Raw genomic sequence first — 14,028 nt, forward strand, 5'->3', positions numbered from 1 at the left:
CGGCACAGAATGAGGGAAGAAGAGAAAGAGAGAGAGTGGGAGAGAGAGAGAGGCAGAGAGAGAGGGAGAGGGAGAGTGACAGCAGCACCCGGTAAGTGTTTCCTTATTGGTTCAAATATGTAACTAATGGTCCGTAACTGGGTGGCGGTTTCAAGATAAGGACAGCAGCGGCTGGTCTTGGTTAGAGAGGAGAGGGGGCTGGTGAGAGGGTGGGCGCGAGGGCAATTATGGGGAGAAAATGTGGAAGGGGGAGAGATTGGGTTAAACTGGAATATGGTAGTGGGGGAAGTGTATTGTCCTGATGTCACTGCGCGCCGAAGTTGAGCGTGAGGCGGGAGCAAGAGCACTGCGTCTGTGGGGCTCAAGGCCGGGGTCTAGTGCGCCGACCCGCTGCCTGGTGCCCACCGTGTCCTTACCTGTTATATAGATTTGCGGCCTCTTGGCTAAGGCAACTGGGACGGCGGTGGCCCAGAAGCTCAAACTCCAGGGCAGAAAGAGAACTTGTAGGCTGTAACCCTTGCCCTAGAGTAAAGTTGGCCCCCCCACCCCCAAACAAACTTTCCAATGCCCCCTCCCTGCTCCCGAACCCCCTCCCTCCCGGAGAGCGCGACAGCTAGAGCTCACACATGCGCAGTACGGGCCCAGGGCCGGGCCGCTGAGCAGGAAGAGAGCGCGGCTTGGCGGGCGGCGGGGTCCGTTAATTGGCAATTAGGGGGGAGGCTGGTGGCTGGTGCGCGTCAACGGAGGGGAGAGCGTCTGCTCACCTCCTGCTCCCGCCCTCACTCGAACGGATGGAAAGATGGGAGGTGCCCTGCACTGCGGGTGCATGGGTGGGGGTGGGGGGCCGTGGTACTCATCTTGTGCTTATAGAAAAAGGGCCTATCTGCTTTCTCTCCCCCGTGCCCACGCTGCGCGGCGGCCCCCACCCCAACAGCGACCACCCTACCCGGGATACCCACTGGACTGCTTCACCCTGCTAGGCCTGGCTGCTCTGGGCTAGGATCAGCCGGGTCTGGTGGGTCTGGGGCGCAGGTGGGAATTGGGAAGGCCCCAGGCCAGGCGGTGACAGGCCCAGGCCTCGCTGGCTGGCCGGGCCTACTGGGTGAGTGGAGGCAGTAAGGACTCAGGGCGTGGCTGGCTCAGGGAGTAGGAACGTCAGAACTGGGCGGCCCAGAGGGTTTTGGGCGTCTGGGCTCTTCCTAATAATTGGTGCTAATGGCGTGTTGTATAGGCCTAACCCGACACATATGGTTTCATAACACAGTGGCTTAATTTCTTCCAAATGTACGTGGCCCTGAATGTGTTGCAATTTAATATATGACCCCGCCCTGCACCCTGGCCTGGGTCCGAGGCGGCCCCTCTGTGTGTGAGCTTCTGTTTTACAAAGGGCAACGTACGTACACGCAAACGCTTACACACCCAGGCAGGCACACCCCAGAGCTGGGAGAGGGGGCGCGTGTTCCTTGAGAGGGCAGTGAGTCTGAGCTCCAGACTCACCTTCCGTCCGAGTCAGGAGCCGCCCCCCCCCCCCCATCCTCTCCCAGAGGCGAGGCTGGGCTTCTTCGGCAAGCCCGAGTGGGGGAGGGGATCGCTCCTCGATTTCCTGTTTTAACCCTGACCCGTCGCCTGGGGGTGGGGGGGGGAGAGGGGGGAGGTGGAGAGAACCTGTTTTTATCAAATTTAAAAAAATATAGTTCGACTGCATTCAAATCAAACCCCTTGGGCTTGAGTTGACGGTGAATCTTCCTTCCCCTCCCCCCACAATCCCCTTCCCTTCCTCTCCTGCGCCCCCCAAATTCCCCTTTCACAGACGACATAAAGGCCTCTGAGGTATTCTCCCGGGGGAAGAAATGGCATTTTCTCTCCCCCTTCCCCCCCCCCCCCCATAGGACTTGTGTGTCGGCAGAGGCGTCTGCCGAGGGGCTAATTTCGCGTTCCTTGTTTACGATCGAGAAAAGCGCTTGGCTCTCCCCAAATGGGCCCAGCCCGCCGCCTGCTCCGGCTGCCGCGCGCTCTCCCGCCGCTCCAGAGCGGCCCAGAGGCGTCTAGCCCGGCAGCCGGGCAGCGGCCACTGAGATCCCGAGTTTGTGGGACCTGAAAAGGGCAAGGGGAGGACTGTGGGCCAGTGGAGGGGCCCCGGAGGCCTGAAAATGGGAGCCTTTCTCCAGGCGTAATGTGGGAACCGCCGACCGGTGAGGCCTCTATTTCTCTTTCGCCTATATTTTGTCTGCCTCCACCCCAGCAGATGGCCGTACTGTGGTGGTTGGGGGGCCACAAGTCTCCTTTGTTTGTCCCCCCGAGAAACAGTTTCTGGAGAAGGCCACTCAGGCCACTGGAGATTCACCTGGGATATTAGGGGGGCCCCTCCCTTTGTAGGTGCAAGGCAGGAGCAGGGTATTTCTCTAGGACTACAGGGGGATCTAACCAAATATGCTGTCGGTGAGATTTCAGTGTGTTAGTGTTCGTGGTTGACGGGTTAACAACACATCATGAGATGTCCTTGTATAATATTTTTATTGGCTGATTTTCTGTCTCTTCCTGGGTAGGATTCTGTAGGCCCCCTAGCCTTTCACCCCTAGACTCCTCAGGAGACAGAAGGATGCAGAGAAAGCATAGCAGCAATGAATGGCCCTGTTTTTCCAGTTTTCTAGTCTCGCCAGGGGATAAACCCGGCCCCAAATGCCAGCCCCTTCCTTCCGTCCTTACTTTCGATTTTCTTTCCCTTGCTTCTCTCCCATTCTGGCACTCAAACGGTACCACAAGAGGAGCTACTAGTAGCAACTCTCAGCCTCTTTGCAGGCCAAATTCCCTCTAGACACGGGCCTTAGTGCAGGAGTGCACTGCAGTGATTATCTAATAATAGCCAGGGCGGCTGAGGACAGAATGTGGCCCAAGGACTCTGCATGCACAGGGCTAGGGCTGGGCAGAGGCACTGAGTCTGTGGGTCAGTGTCTGGCAACACTCCCTGGAGCCCCGGCCCCCAGTGTTCAGCTCTGAGCCCACTCTTTGGGCACTTCAGGCCTGACCCTTAAGGGCTTTGTCAGCCCTGCTGCTATGGGCTGTATTTCATGAGCCAGTTCCTAGTTGGAAGAAATGGGCAGAGCAAACCCTTTCTCTCCCTGGTTTGACAGTTGTGATCCCCATGAAGAATGCGACCTTGTTCGGAGAAGGCGGCCTTGTTGGGTTGGCTATTTTGTTCCAAAACCAGACTTGGTAGCTTTATGCACATTTTATACAGGGTCAAATGTACAGACTCAGACTTTTGCATGAATATATACAGACTCATATTTCATCGTTGTTTAATTGTATATTACCATGCCTATATTCACTCGAACACCGTTTTATGTGCATGCAAAATTTTGTTAACTCTCGCTAGATGGGCGTGGTGGGCTCAAGGAGGCATTGAGTGCATCGAGAAGGCTCTCTGTGCATGCTCTGCTGAAATGTGTGCGTGCTAGAATCGGAGTATGCGGGTTCCAGCAACGAGCGGATGCTACAAAGGCTTTCTCAGACCTTAATACCTTCACTGTCCAAGAAGCTGGGATAGGGAGATACTGATCCCTTCTGCTCTCTCTACACCTCCCCCCAAAACTTCCCTAACTCAGAGACTGTTTTACCAGGGGAACCCAGCTGTGTTGAAAGTGAGTTCTGTGGGAAGCTCTTTTGTGGGTAATGTGGGCCTTGGAGCAGAGGGCTGGGCCCTGATACTTGAAGCCTTGCTGGGGCAGTGAAATTGATACGGAGGTCTCTAGGTAGTAGTTTGGGGCTAGGGTACTTGGAGAGGCCTGTGTAGAAGGTGTCAGAATGCATAGGGGTTCGGTGAACATCTATCCTCCAGCCTTGCTCACTGTGTCCCTTTACCGGACCCAAGATTTGCCTGCGTTGTCTGGGGGGCAGATAAGGGGCTCTCTAAGTTCTCTAGTTATCTAGATCTGGTTACTAGTAGACTTTGTTTTAATCCTGTCTGCTACTTAAGCCAGGGAGAAGGCTGATGGGGCAGTGCCAGAGAAGCTGGGTCTGGCTGCTTGTGGGCCTGAAGCACTGAGCGGCCGGCAGGCAATTAACTAGCCTCCTTTTCTAGCCTTTCTTCCTTTTGGGGCCATGAAAAGACAGAGCAGGGGGAACTTGTAAATGTCTGAAAAAAAACATAAAGGAAAGTAAGGACAGGAAAGGGGCTGGCGGCATTTTCCTCCATTCCTAGGCAATCAGGTTCCTCACAAGACTCTCCTGTCCAGACATGCTGCGGGTGCTGAGGCATGCAGCTTCCTTCCGCCTTCTTTTTGCTGGCCCCAAGGGCGAACTTGGGCTTTCAGGCCTCAGGCACCCTTGGGTGCTAGGGTGACATTACGCTCAAACTGTGCCCCTCCCCTGGCCCATGGCCTCTGCCATGGCGCTGCAGCTGCCCCTGTTTATTGTGTCTGTGAGGAGTTGTTTACTTGTTTTGTCTGCTGCCACCCTGCGTCTGAAACCCGCCAAACCAGCAAACTCACCCAGGAGAACAAAGTGCAGTGCTATCCTGAACTCCCTCCCCTTTCCAGCACCCCGCTCCAACCCTTACCTCCTCCCTCACTCTCCCTTTCTAAGGGGAGAAAGCAGAAATTGTCCTAAAACAGGGCAGCTGTTTATAGGGTTGAGGGAATTACGGGGACACCATAAACCTCCGGTGTCCTGGTGGTGGAGAGACTTCCAACAGCCCTGCCATTGCCTCCAGCTTTTCTTCCTTCCCCTTGGCAACTGCTTGGTTAAGGGGGCCACAGTCATTGAGAAAGTTGAGACCCCTCATCCCTCTCCCCCACTCCTTTCTGTAGGAGTTTTCCCTGAGACACAGGTTGTTGGGTATTAAATCAGGGTAATGTTGGCAGATTTGTAAAGCCAGATAAAGCATGTTGCTCACCCTCCCTTCTCCTCAGCCCCCCAAAATAGCAGTGATTTTAAGTAATCCTACAAAATTAAACTGCCCATTTGCTCAAGATCCTATAAATTTACAATCCTGCCAGGTGTAGAGTCAGAGAGGCTGCTGTTCACCTCTCATTTTGCTCCTGGCTATCAAATCTAAGGGAGTGTCATCGATGTCAGTAATATTCTTGTTTCTGAAATTCCCCTTTTCCCATTTCTCTCCGTATTTTCACCAGCACAGATTAAATGGTCCTTTCTGTTCTGCAAACAATAAAGGATAAAATTATTTATAGGGAAATGAAGACTATGTTTCATTGTTGGCTTATTGTTCCAGAACATAATAATATTTTATTATCAAGTGTAAGAACTTAGACCAGGGGAAGAAGGAGAAATGGAAAAACAAGTAAGGGCAGGCAGGGTACCCACATCCAAAACTCCTGCTGCGTATAACTTTTATGACATTTACGATATCCTCATGACACCTCACTGTGACATCATAAATGCTGTATTCTTGAATTTTATAATTTTCATAAACCTCCAACATTGGTCTAAGCAGTGCTGGCTCAGTGTGGAGGGATGTAAAAGAAGCCAGGAGGTTGGGGATCATTTGGTCTCATTCCAGGGGCCAAAAATATTCTGAATATTCTGGATTTTCATTTTTACTCCTGGATCAAGTGAAACCACTTGCTTTGCCTCACTGGGGTCTGAGTTCCATTCCTATTCCTGAAGGCTGTCTACATGCCCCTTCCTCAGCAGATAATCAGCTGCTTGGAATAGAGGTGGGAGGCTTGGGGGCCAGGCCCAAAAAGCCAGAAATAATTTCTTCCAGAGGGAACCAACAGGGGCTCAGGACTGAGTATATCGGACAGAGATGCTTGGGACCTTTTTTTTTTTTTTTTTAACCTTCAGCCAGAGAAATGAATTAAGAAGCCAAACAAACACCGATGTGGGAGTTGGTGTCTGCTGATAGTAGCAGCCTTAAGTGGAAAGGTCAGGCAGAAATCTGGAAAGAGAAAGGGAAGAGAGAAAATATAATGTGAGTTAGCAGAGCCCCTCCATGTACGTTTTCTTCTCTGTTTAATGGCAAATAAAACAAAAGCAGCTTGTGTAGCCTCTAAACCTCTTAGCTCAAAAGAGGAGTCACCAGCCCAGGCCTCCGAGGTGTTTGAGGCAGTTCTCAGGCACTTGACATGCCCCATCTGGCCCCTTCCTCCTTCCTCCCTCCCTACGGACCCCCAACTTTATTCAGCTGGCTAGCTTGGGCCCTGTCCCCATAATATCAGCACCCCCAAATGGAATCCGCTTCCAGGTTAGGTGTGTCAAATTTCACTTTTCTCCAAATGTCTCCATGCCTGAACTTCGAAAGGAAAAGGAGCATTTTGGGGAATGCAATATGTATATGGGGGGATATGTGCTCAGGCAACTTCTCTCACCATATCTATGAGAAACTGGGGGCTCCTAGAGTGAGCTATCCTTTGATGTCTGCAAGCAGACACAGTTCCCTGCGTTCAGGTTCTCCGGTGGATTGGGAGACTGCAATCTTTTTACTCAGGACTCTGTAAAGATCAAAGGAGCTCATGCACAAAAACACTAGATTTTTGGAGTAGGATTTATTCTTTTAATTTTTAAATTAAAAAAATGCAGTCATAAGCCAGTTGGGCTAACTGAGCAGTCACTGTAGAACAGCAAAGCCTTAACCAAACAGTGTGATTGTGAAGTGAGCTGAACAACTATTGAAACTCAGCTTTCTCTGCAAGAGGGATTTTAGCCCTTGCCCAGTGGCACAAAAGAGGCCGGTGGGGCAACTGCTCCTCTCTGGCTCTGGAAATCAGAACTGGCGGGGTGGGTCAGGCAGCTGCAGTTGCTTCCAGGCAGCCAAGCACCCAGGCCAAGCGCTGAATCCTGTGGCTCCAGAGTCCAGGTCCGGGCTCCCTGAGCAGCCTTCTGAGGTGCCGAGCTGTAGTTGGTGGTGCCTCAGCCAGAAATGGAGTGTGTGTATCTGTATGCAAGGTGGGGTGGGTCACAGACCTCGGCACAGAGTTGAGAGATCTAGGGAGAGAGAGAGAGAAGACTGGCAGAACACAAACTAAGCTAGATCTCTGGAAAAGATGGCCCCCTGTTAAAAATTCCAGATCTCATCCCTCTCACTTCAGGTACCCTTCTCTAAGAAATTAATGTATTTCCCAGCGTAGAAGGGAAAGCAAAAGCAAGCAAGGTGAGCCTGCCTAGGAACCCCTTCTGGGCCAGAGCCCAGCCCCACCCACCCACTCCCCAGTTCAGAGGTACTCAGGCCCCCAGCCCCTAGCCTGGAGTGGCGTAAGTACAAAGTAGGAGCGCCTGACTCACCCTGGAAAACCCTCAATTGCTCAGCCTCCAATACGACCCTAGTCTTGAGGACTTCAGGCCAGTGACTGCCCCCCACTCAGGATCTTGGCATGCCTGCAGTAAGTTCCTCTCCCATAATTAGTGCTCATGAAAAGCATGTGTTTGGAGTGGGGGGAGACTGGAGTAGCAAGCGGCAACTTTCCCCCTTTATTCCTGTTCTGTGCCTTTTGAATTCTGTTTTTGAATCCACTAATTACAGTTCCCAAAGCAAAAATCTGCTCTTGCAGCCAAACCCCTTCGGAATGCCTGATTCTGAAGGCCGAAAGGGCAGAGCAACTCGGAGACCTAGGGTCCTGATGGGGGGGTGTTCTCTGATTCTCTAGGCTTGTTTTATAGAAACAAAGAACAAATTCTACCCCCCTTCCCAAGACTTGTGCATATTTACAGAGCTCAACTGCAGTTTTAATAAAACATCTGTTCTTGCTTCTGTTGATGAGTTTCCATAATTGTTTTCAGACAAATTTAACAGGAAAATATAAATATATTAGAAAAACCCAAGTCCCAGCTTTCTCTCCATAGACAGTTGTTCTTTTGCCAGAAAGAGAGAGAGAAAGAAAGAAAGAAAGAAAGAAAGAAAGAAAGAAAGAAAGAAAGAAAGAAAGAAAGATTAACATGAAATGAGAAAAGAAAATTTTAACCCAATGGGGGGAAGATCAGGCTCAACTGACCTGCTCTCCCCCCTTGGAGCGAAGAATCCTTCCATCTAATTTCAGCTGCATAATTAAAGATCTCACTGAAAGAAGTAAGCTTCTTTCCTCAGGAATGGAAGGTGATTCGGGAGAGAGTGTGTTGGAAATTAATTTTGCTGAAAGTATTTGAGCTTTGGGGAAAATTATTTGTGTTTCTGCTTTCCCTTCTCTCCCCTTTCTAGCATTTCTGCCTTTCTCCCCCAGCAGCTGGTTTCTGTTCATTATAAATCGGCAAGACCTTTCAGTCTCTGCCCTCTGTTTAGGGACGTAATAAAACACTTAACTTTCCGGGGCTGAGACTTACATTCTGCTCCTCAGGTCGTCCACCCCCGCGCCCACAGTCTTTAGGCCCCAAAGAGGACTCTCCCCAACTTTAGAGCCCCTCTCCCCTCTAGACTTGGTTTAGGAGGGCCTCAAGGAAACCCCTGCATCCTTTCTGGAGAGCTGCAGCACCAGCACATGTTTCCCCAGAAGCCCTTCTTTCTTCCAAGGTCCTTCCTTCCCCCACCCACACATAAAAGGGATTTAAAAATACATAGAAAATCGACACTCATTGAAAACAAAACCTCATTAAGACATCCTATCTTCCATCATTCAATTTGTTGTACATTGCAACAATTTAATATCTTGAAGGAAATATCACTGACATGATTTATCCCTCTAGCAATCTCTCTCTGAAATGGGGGGGGGGGTGTTACTCTTTCTTTGGCCTGTTCTACATGTTACACCAGTACCCTAAGGGCAGAAAAGAGGCTGGGAACTTTCAGAGCGGCTACTGATGTCCAGGGGTGCACTGACTTGTTCCTTAGCTCGGCCCCCTAGGTCTCCCCGCCCCTAGTGCTCTCTCTCTCTCTCTCTCTCTCTCTCTCTCTCTCTCTCTCTCTCTCTCTCTCCCTCTCTCTCTTTTGCCCTCCAGGGGGCCTGGAGCCCCAGCCAGCTGTTGGAAACCTCTGTCCAGGCATGCCATGAATTGGAGGACAGCTGGATACTAGAGCAGAAAGCAATTCACGCTGGTGTCTGTGTTTGTGTACCTGCCATGTCACCTCAAAATGAGACAACTCATCTCAAAATTTCTTAATTTAAGAACTCTCCTCTACACTGTCACCTTCATCTTCTTGAAGGGAGGAAAGTATGGTCCAAGAGAAGGAATGTTTGTAATTACAGGGGTCTTTCCCTTACCCTTCTAAATACCAACAAATTTTCCTCTCTGGAGGACTAAGCCTTTATTTTTAAAAGCCAACACAAATTGTCTGGCAGGAAGACTCTTCAACCCGATAAGGAGCTTCATGTATTAACTAACATGTTGTCGCCACCAGTTCCTACACACTGTCTGCTTTTGGGTTCAAAACTTTATTTTTCCCCCCTAGCGACACTCCAGGGAAACCTTAACGTTACAGAAGATGAATAAACGAGTTTTTTCCCAGCGTAGTCCCGTTTATGGCTTTATTGCTACCCATTGATTACTCCGCTTTGTTACACAGAAGGAAAAGATCATAAAATCCAGCGACATCCGGGTCCCTGTTATAGCCAGTCCTCCCCCCCCAAAAAAATGATGAAGGGAGAATATGAGCTTCCACTGCTCCCTTCACTTGCCCCACCACCCCTTCTTTGTCAACTCATGCATTTTCAGCCTGTGTCACGATAGCAAATTAAGTTTGGATTAATTAGGAGTAAAACCCCATCTGCACACCTTCCGCTGCTTCAGTTCACCCACTGCCGCTCCCTCAGAAGCCTCGGATTCAGCTGCCTTTTCCTAACCTTCTCTTCCTTTTTCTCAGCCTCAAGGTGGAAAGAAATAGGGATAGGGGCTGCTGGAGTCTGGGCCCCACCAGGTGTGTCTGGCCCTTGGGTGAGAGCTCCCCAAGAGCACTTTGCTGGAATCTCCAAGCTCCAGAGCTCAGGTCCAGGGGTGCCTCCCTTAGCAGGGCAAAGAGACTGGAGGGGGCAGGGGCCTTCTGACATGTGCAAGGGCTTGAGCTTGCAAGATGCTAAGTGTCCATCAGAGTTCCACCAGCCTTCTCTTTCTGTCTGGATTTTATGTGAATTAACCCACTGGCCCTCGCTGGCTCCAAAATCATAAATTCTCACCAACATAAACAGGAGTTGATGTGTCTAGAAAGACTCTCAGAGTTCTTTTTTTTTTTCCTTCCTTTTTCTCTCTTTCACCTTTACTTCTTTCTCTCTCTTTTCTGTTGTATTTTTATACATTCTCCCTTTTAGGCAAAAATGCTGCCAGAGTTTCCCCAAAAAGAGGGCCCTGAGGGAGAGGCAGAAGGGAGCTAGGAGGAAGAGGAAAGCAGATGCCTGATCCCTTTGCCCACCTCAGCTCTGCCACTCTACCCTGAAGTTTCACCCTTACTCCTGAGACCTACTTGCTCCCCACATGCCTCCTACATCCAGGACTCTCAGCTACACCCTTCCTCCTCTGAGCACCATGTTTTATGCAATTTTTTCCTGCTCTTGGTTTTAAAAAATTATGAGGAAAAATATATTGGTTTGGTGGTGAGGACTCACTACATGGGGTATCAAACCAGGATTTCCTATAGAATTTCTGGGGATCACCCCTGAGCTGTGAGGGAGCTCCTCCCATGGAGAAATCCAGATGTAAATTCAGAAGGGGTCAGATATAAAAAATGCAATCAGGTTGAAAATACAGGGGTTCTCCAGCCCTGGCTCTGGCCACTGCACAGCAAAGTTAACTGGGGCTCAGATTTCCTGGGAGTGCAGCTCTCCTTCCCTGGGCCCCAAGGCCCTGCTCACGGACATTCACCCTTCCATCACCTCCAGATCAGTTCCCTTACATATATATTTTTTAAAGAAATCCAAGTCTTACTTTCAAAGCACACACTTAGTCTCAACTAGGGAATCAACAGAAGCAGAAGCGATTTTTTTTCCCCCTTCTTGACATCTGGCTTGCGATTGGCTGGAAGGGGGTCAGCTGACTTTGTCATTTTGTCTGTCCTGGATTGGAGCCGTCCCTATAACCATCTAGTTCCGAGTACAAACTGGAGACAGAAATAAATATTAAAGAAATCATAGCCCGACCAGGTAAAGGCAAAGGGATGAATTCCTACTTCACTAACCCTTCCTTATCCTGCCACCTCGCCGGGGGCCAGGACGTCCTCCCCAACGTCGCCCTCAATTCCACCGCCTATGATCCAGTGAGGCATTTCTCGACCTATGGAGCGGCTGTTGCCCAGAACCGGATCTACTCGACTCCCTTTTATTCGCCACAGGAGAATGTCGTGTTCAGTTCCAGCCGGGGGCCGTATGACTATGGATCTAATTCCTTTTACCAGGAGAAAGACATGCTCTCAAACTGCAGACAAAACACCTTAGGACATAACACACAGACCTCAATCGCTCAGGATTTTAGTTCTGAGCAGGGCAGGACTGCGCCCCAGGACCAGAAAGCCAGTATCCAGATTTACCCCTGGATGCAGCGAATGAATTCGCACAGTGGTGAGTTTTACAGCTCCGAGATATAAATTAAATAAACTGAACTGGCTTTATGACCGGCTTCCCTAGAAGAACGGGCGGAGAGAGTTTTTTATGGCCCCATAAAAACAATCACGCTCGTCTCCTCGCCGACGCCGAGACAGGGCCCCCTCTTCTGCCCCCTCTGCTCGCCTCCCGCTTGCTCGAAGGGGCCTGGCCCCCTCGGCCCCTGACGGATTGGAGGGCTCCAAGGCGAGCTGAGGGGGCAGGAACAGGGCAGGGGATGAGGGGGGAGGCAGAGGGTGGGGGAACCCCCAAAGTCGAGTCAGTCTGAGGAGAAGGGAGGAGGAGAAGAGGGGGCAGAAAAGTGGGGGAGAAGTTTTCAAGGAGCTAGTTTGCTTGGGGAGGTGAGGGAGTCGAATCCTTGAGAAATAGGGCCCTCATTCCCAGTGTTTGGGCTTTTTCAAAAATCAGCTTTTAGATTTACAGCTTTCTGCCTGGTTGTGCATCCCTCCATTCTCTGGGACACACACCTACCAATCTATGGGGGAAACTGAATGAAGTCGAGATCCTGGCCGTACCCCTAGTGGGGGTGGGGCAAGGCAAACGGGAGAAGGCTGGAGCCCAAAGGGGGCCTTAGCTGCTGGTCAAGTTGGGAGGGTCAAGACTTTGCTAGGCTAGTCTGCGGAGAAAGCCTTGCCAGCTGATTCTAGTGTGTTTTGTACCCGGATCTCTAGGGGTCGGCTATGGAGCGGACCGGAGGCGCGGTCGCCAGATCTACTCGCGGTACCAGACCCTGGAACTGGAGAAGGAATTTCACTTCAACCGCTACCTAACGCGCCGCCGGCGCATCGAGATCGCCAACGCGCTCTGCCTGACCGAGCGACAGATTAAAATCTGGTTCCAGAACCGCCGGATGAAGTGGAAAAAGGAATCTAATCTTACGTCCACGCTCTCAGGGGGCGGTGGAGGGGCCTCGGCCGACAGCCTGGGCGGAAAAGAGGAAAAGCGGGAAGAGACAGAAGAGGAGAAGCAGAAAGAGTGACTTGGGCTGTCCCTGCCACCCCTCTCTCTCCTTCTCCCTCGCTCTCCCAGCTCCCTCCTAATCACACACACTGTATTTATCACTGGCACAATTGGTGTGTTTTGGCTCTCTAAGACAAAATTAGGGAGTCAGATACGGACCTGAAAGTCAACTCTGGACCCCCTCCCTCACATCACAAACTCTCGCATCACGCGCCGCCTCCTCCTCCTCCTCCTTGCTCCCTGCTAGCTTGTTCTCGGCTTGTCTGCAGGCCCCTTCCCCCGCCCAGGCCTTGGGGGTTCTGTCCCTGAACCTCACATCAGACTCCACTGCTCTCCCTCCAAATGAGGACTTGGCCTCCCACCCCCTAGGTGCCCCCCGCAACCCCCGCGCAGAGAGCCGGCTCCCGGGCCTGGGGCCTCCGCTCCGGGGCCTTAGGGCCCGGCCTGGCTGCCGGGGAGGGCGAGAGGCCCAAAGAGGGCGCGTCGTGGCCCCACAGCAATCCCCATGGCCTCCCCGCAGCCCCTGCCCGGCCCCTCTGCCCCAGCAAAATGCCCAGCCCAGGCGAATTGTATTTAAAGAATCCTGGGGGTCATTATGGCATATTACAAAACTGTGACCGTTTCTGTGTGAATATTTTTAGCTGTATTTGTGGTCTCTGTATTTATATTTATGTTTAGCACCGTCCGTGTTCCAATCCCATCTTAAAAAGGAAATAAAAGAGGGAAAATTACAAAAAGAGAGAAAAAAGTGAATGACGTTTGTTTAGCCAGTAGGAGAAAAAAATAAATTGAAAAAATCCCCTCGTGTTACCCTCCTGTACAAATCCGACCTCTGGATCCGTTCTCGAATATTTAATAAAACATATTATTTTTAAAAGTTTATATCGGGATTTCTGTTAATTCGCTCTCCCGCCGACCTCGGGGTGAAAGTTGGAACAGCCTCCCAGGGCTCGGCGTCCGCCCGCCGCCTGCAAGCCCCCAGCCTCTTCACTCGCTGTTCCAGAGTCGGGCACTAGCCCTGGCCTCCCCCTCTGGTGATAGCTCTGGGGGGCTGGGAGTCTTCCCTGGGCTCCTTACGCGGAGCAACACACCCCGCAAAAAAAGGCCGAATGGGATTTCGATGCGGGGGTGGGGTGGGTAAAAGCCGGGGTTAGTCGAATTGGTCTCCAGCCCCACACAGGCCTTTCTTCCTGCCTGTAATAATCTGGGGTCCGTCCTGAGCGCCCAAAAGCCAGAAAAGTAGCATTATTCAGGGCACCAGGGCACTCCCGCCCACTCTCCGAATGAGGAGGGGGCGCCCTGTGAGCAGCCCCCTGCCCAAGCCAGGCTACAGTTGCGAAACGTGGCGGAGGCGGAGAGAGGAGGGGAAAAAGAAGAGATTTGAGCCCTCGGCCAGGGATTGAGCGATTCAAGGACATCTCGAAACAGAAAACCTGGAAACTGAGCTCTTGCCTGCTCTGGGACTACTGACGCAGCTGAGACAAAATTCCTTCCTTCTTACAGCTCCAGCCCCAGTCTGATTCCTCACTCTTCTACCCTCAAACTCCGCGAGTGAGGAGCGCAGCCAGGCCTTAACCTTTCCCCAGTTCAGGCC

The 14,028-nt window shown here is 51.4% G+C and overlaps 2 protein-coding genes across 2 annotated transcripts in view; both read left to right on the forward strand.

Annotated features, from left to right (window-relative positions):
• The window catches only part of HOXC4 (homeobox C4), a 59,737-nt gene that overhangs the window by 22,209 nt on the left and 23,500 nt on the right, over positions 1-14,028 (forward strand). The gene's annotated exons all lie outside the window — the stretch shown is intronic.
• On the forward strand, positions 10,474-12,662 carry HOXC6 (homeobox C6). Its single transcript, XM_090275586.1, has 2 exons — positions 10,474-11,432; positions 12,146-12,662. The coding sequence occupies exons 1-2, from the start codon at positions 11,033-11,035 to the stop codon at positions 12,451-12,453; spliced, it is 708 nt and encodes a 235-aa protein (XP_090131712.1). The 5' UTR covers positions 10,474-11,032; the 3' UTR covers positions 12,454-12,662.

The sequence above is a fragment of the Furipterus horrens genome, unplaced genomic scaffold (assembly GCF_987537825.1).
Source record: "Furipterus horrens unplaced genomic scaffold, mFurHor1.1.pri manual_scaffold_4, whole genome shotgun sequence".
In the NCBI taxonomy this organism is placed as follows: domain Eukaryota; kingdom Metazoa; phylum Chordata; class Mammalia; order Chiroptera; family Furipteridae; genus Furipterus; species Furipterus horrens.

Bases quoted from the DNA above. Each gene is read 5' to 3' on its own strand.
- HOXC6 (XM_090275586.1), top strand. From the start codon at position 11,033: ATGAATTCCTACTTCACTAACCCTTCCTTATCCTGCCACCTCGCCGGG. The intron at 11,433-12,145 runs GTGAGTTTTACA...CCGGATCTCTAG, and splicing joins GCGAATGAATTCGCACAGTG to GGGTCGGCTATGGAGCGGAC.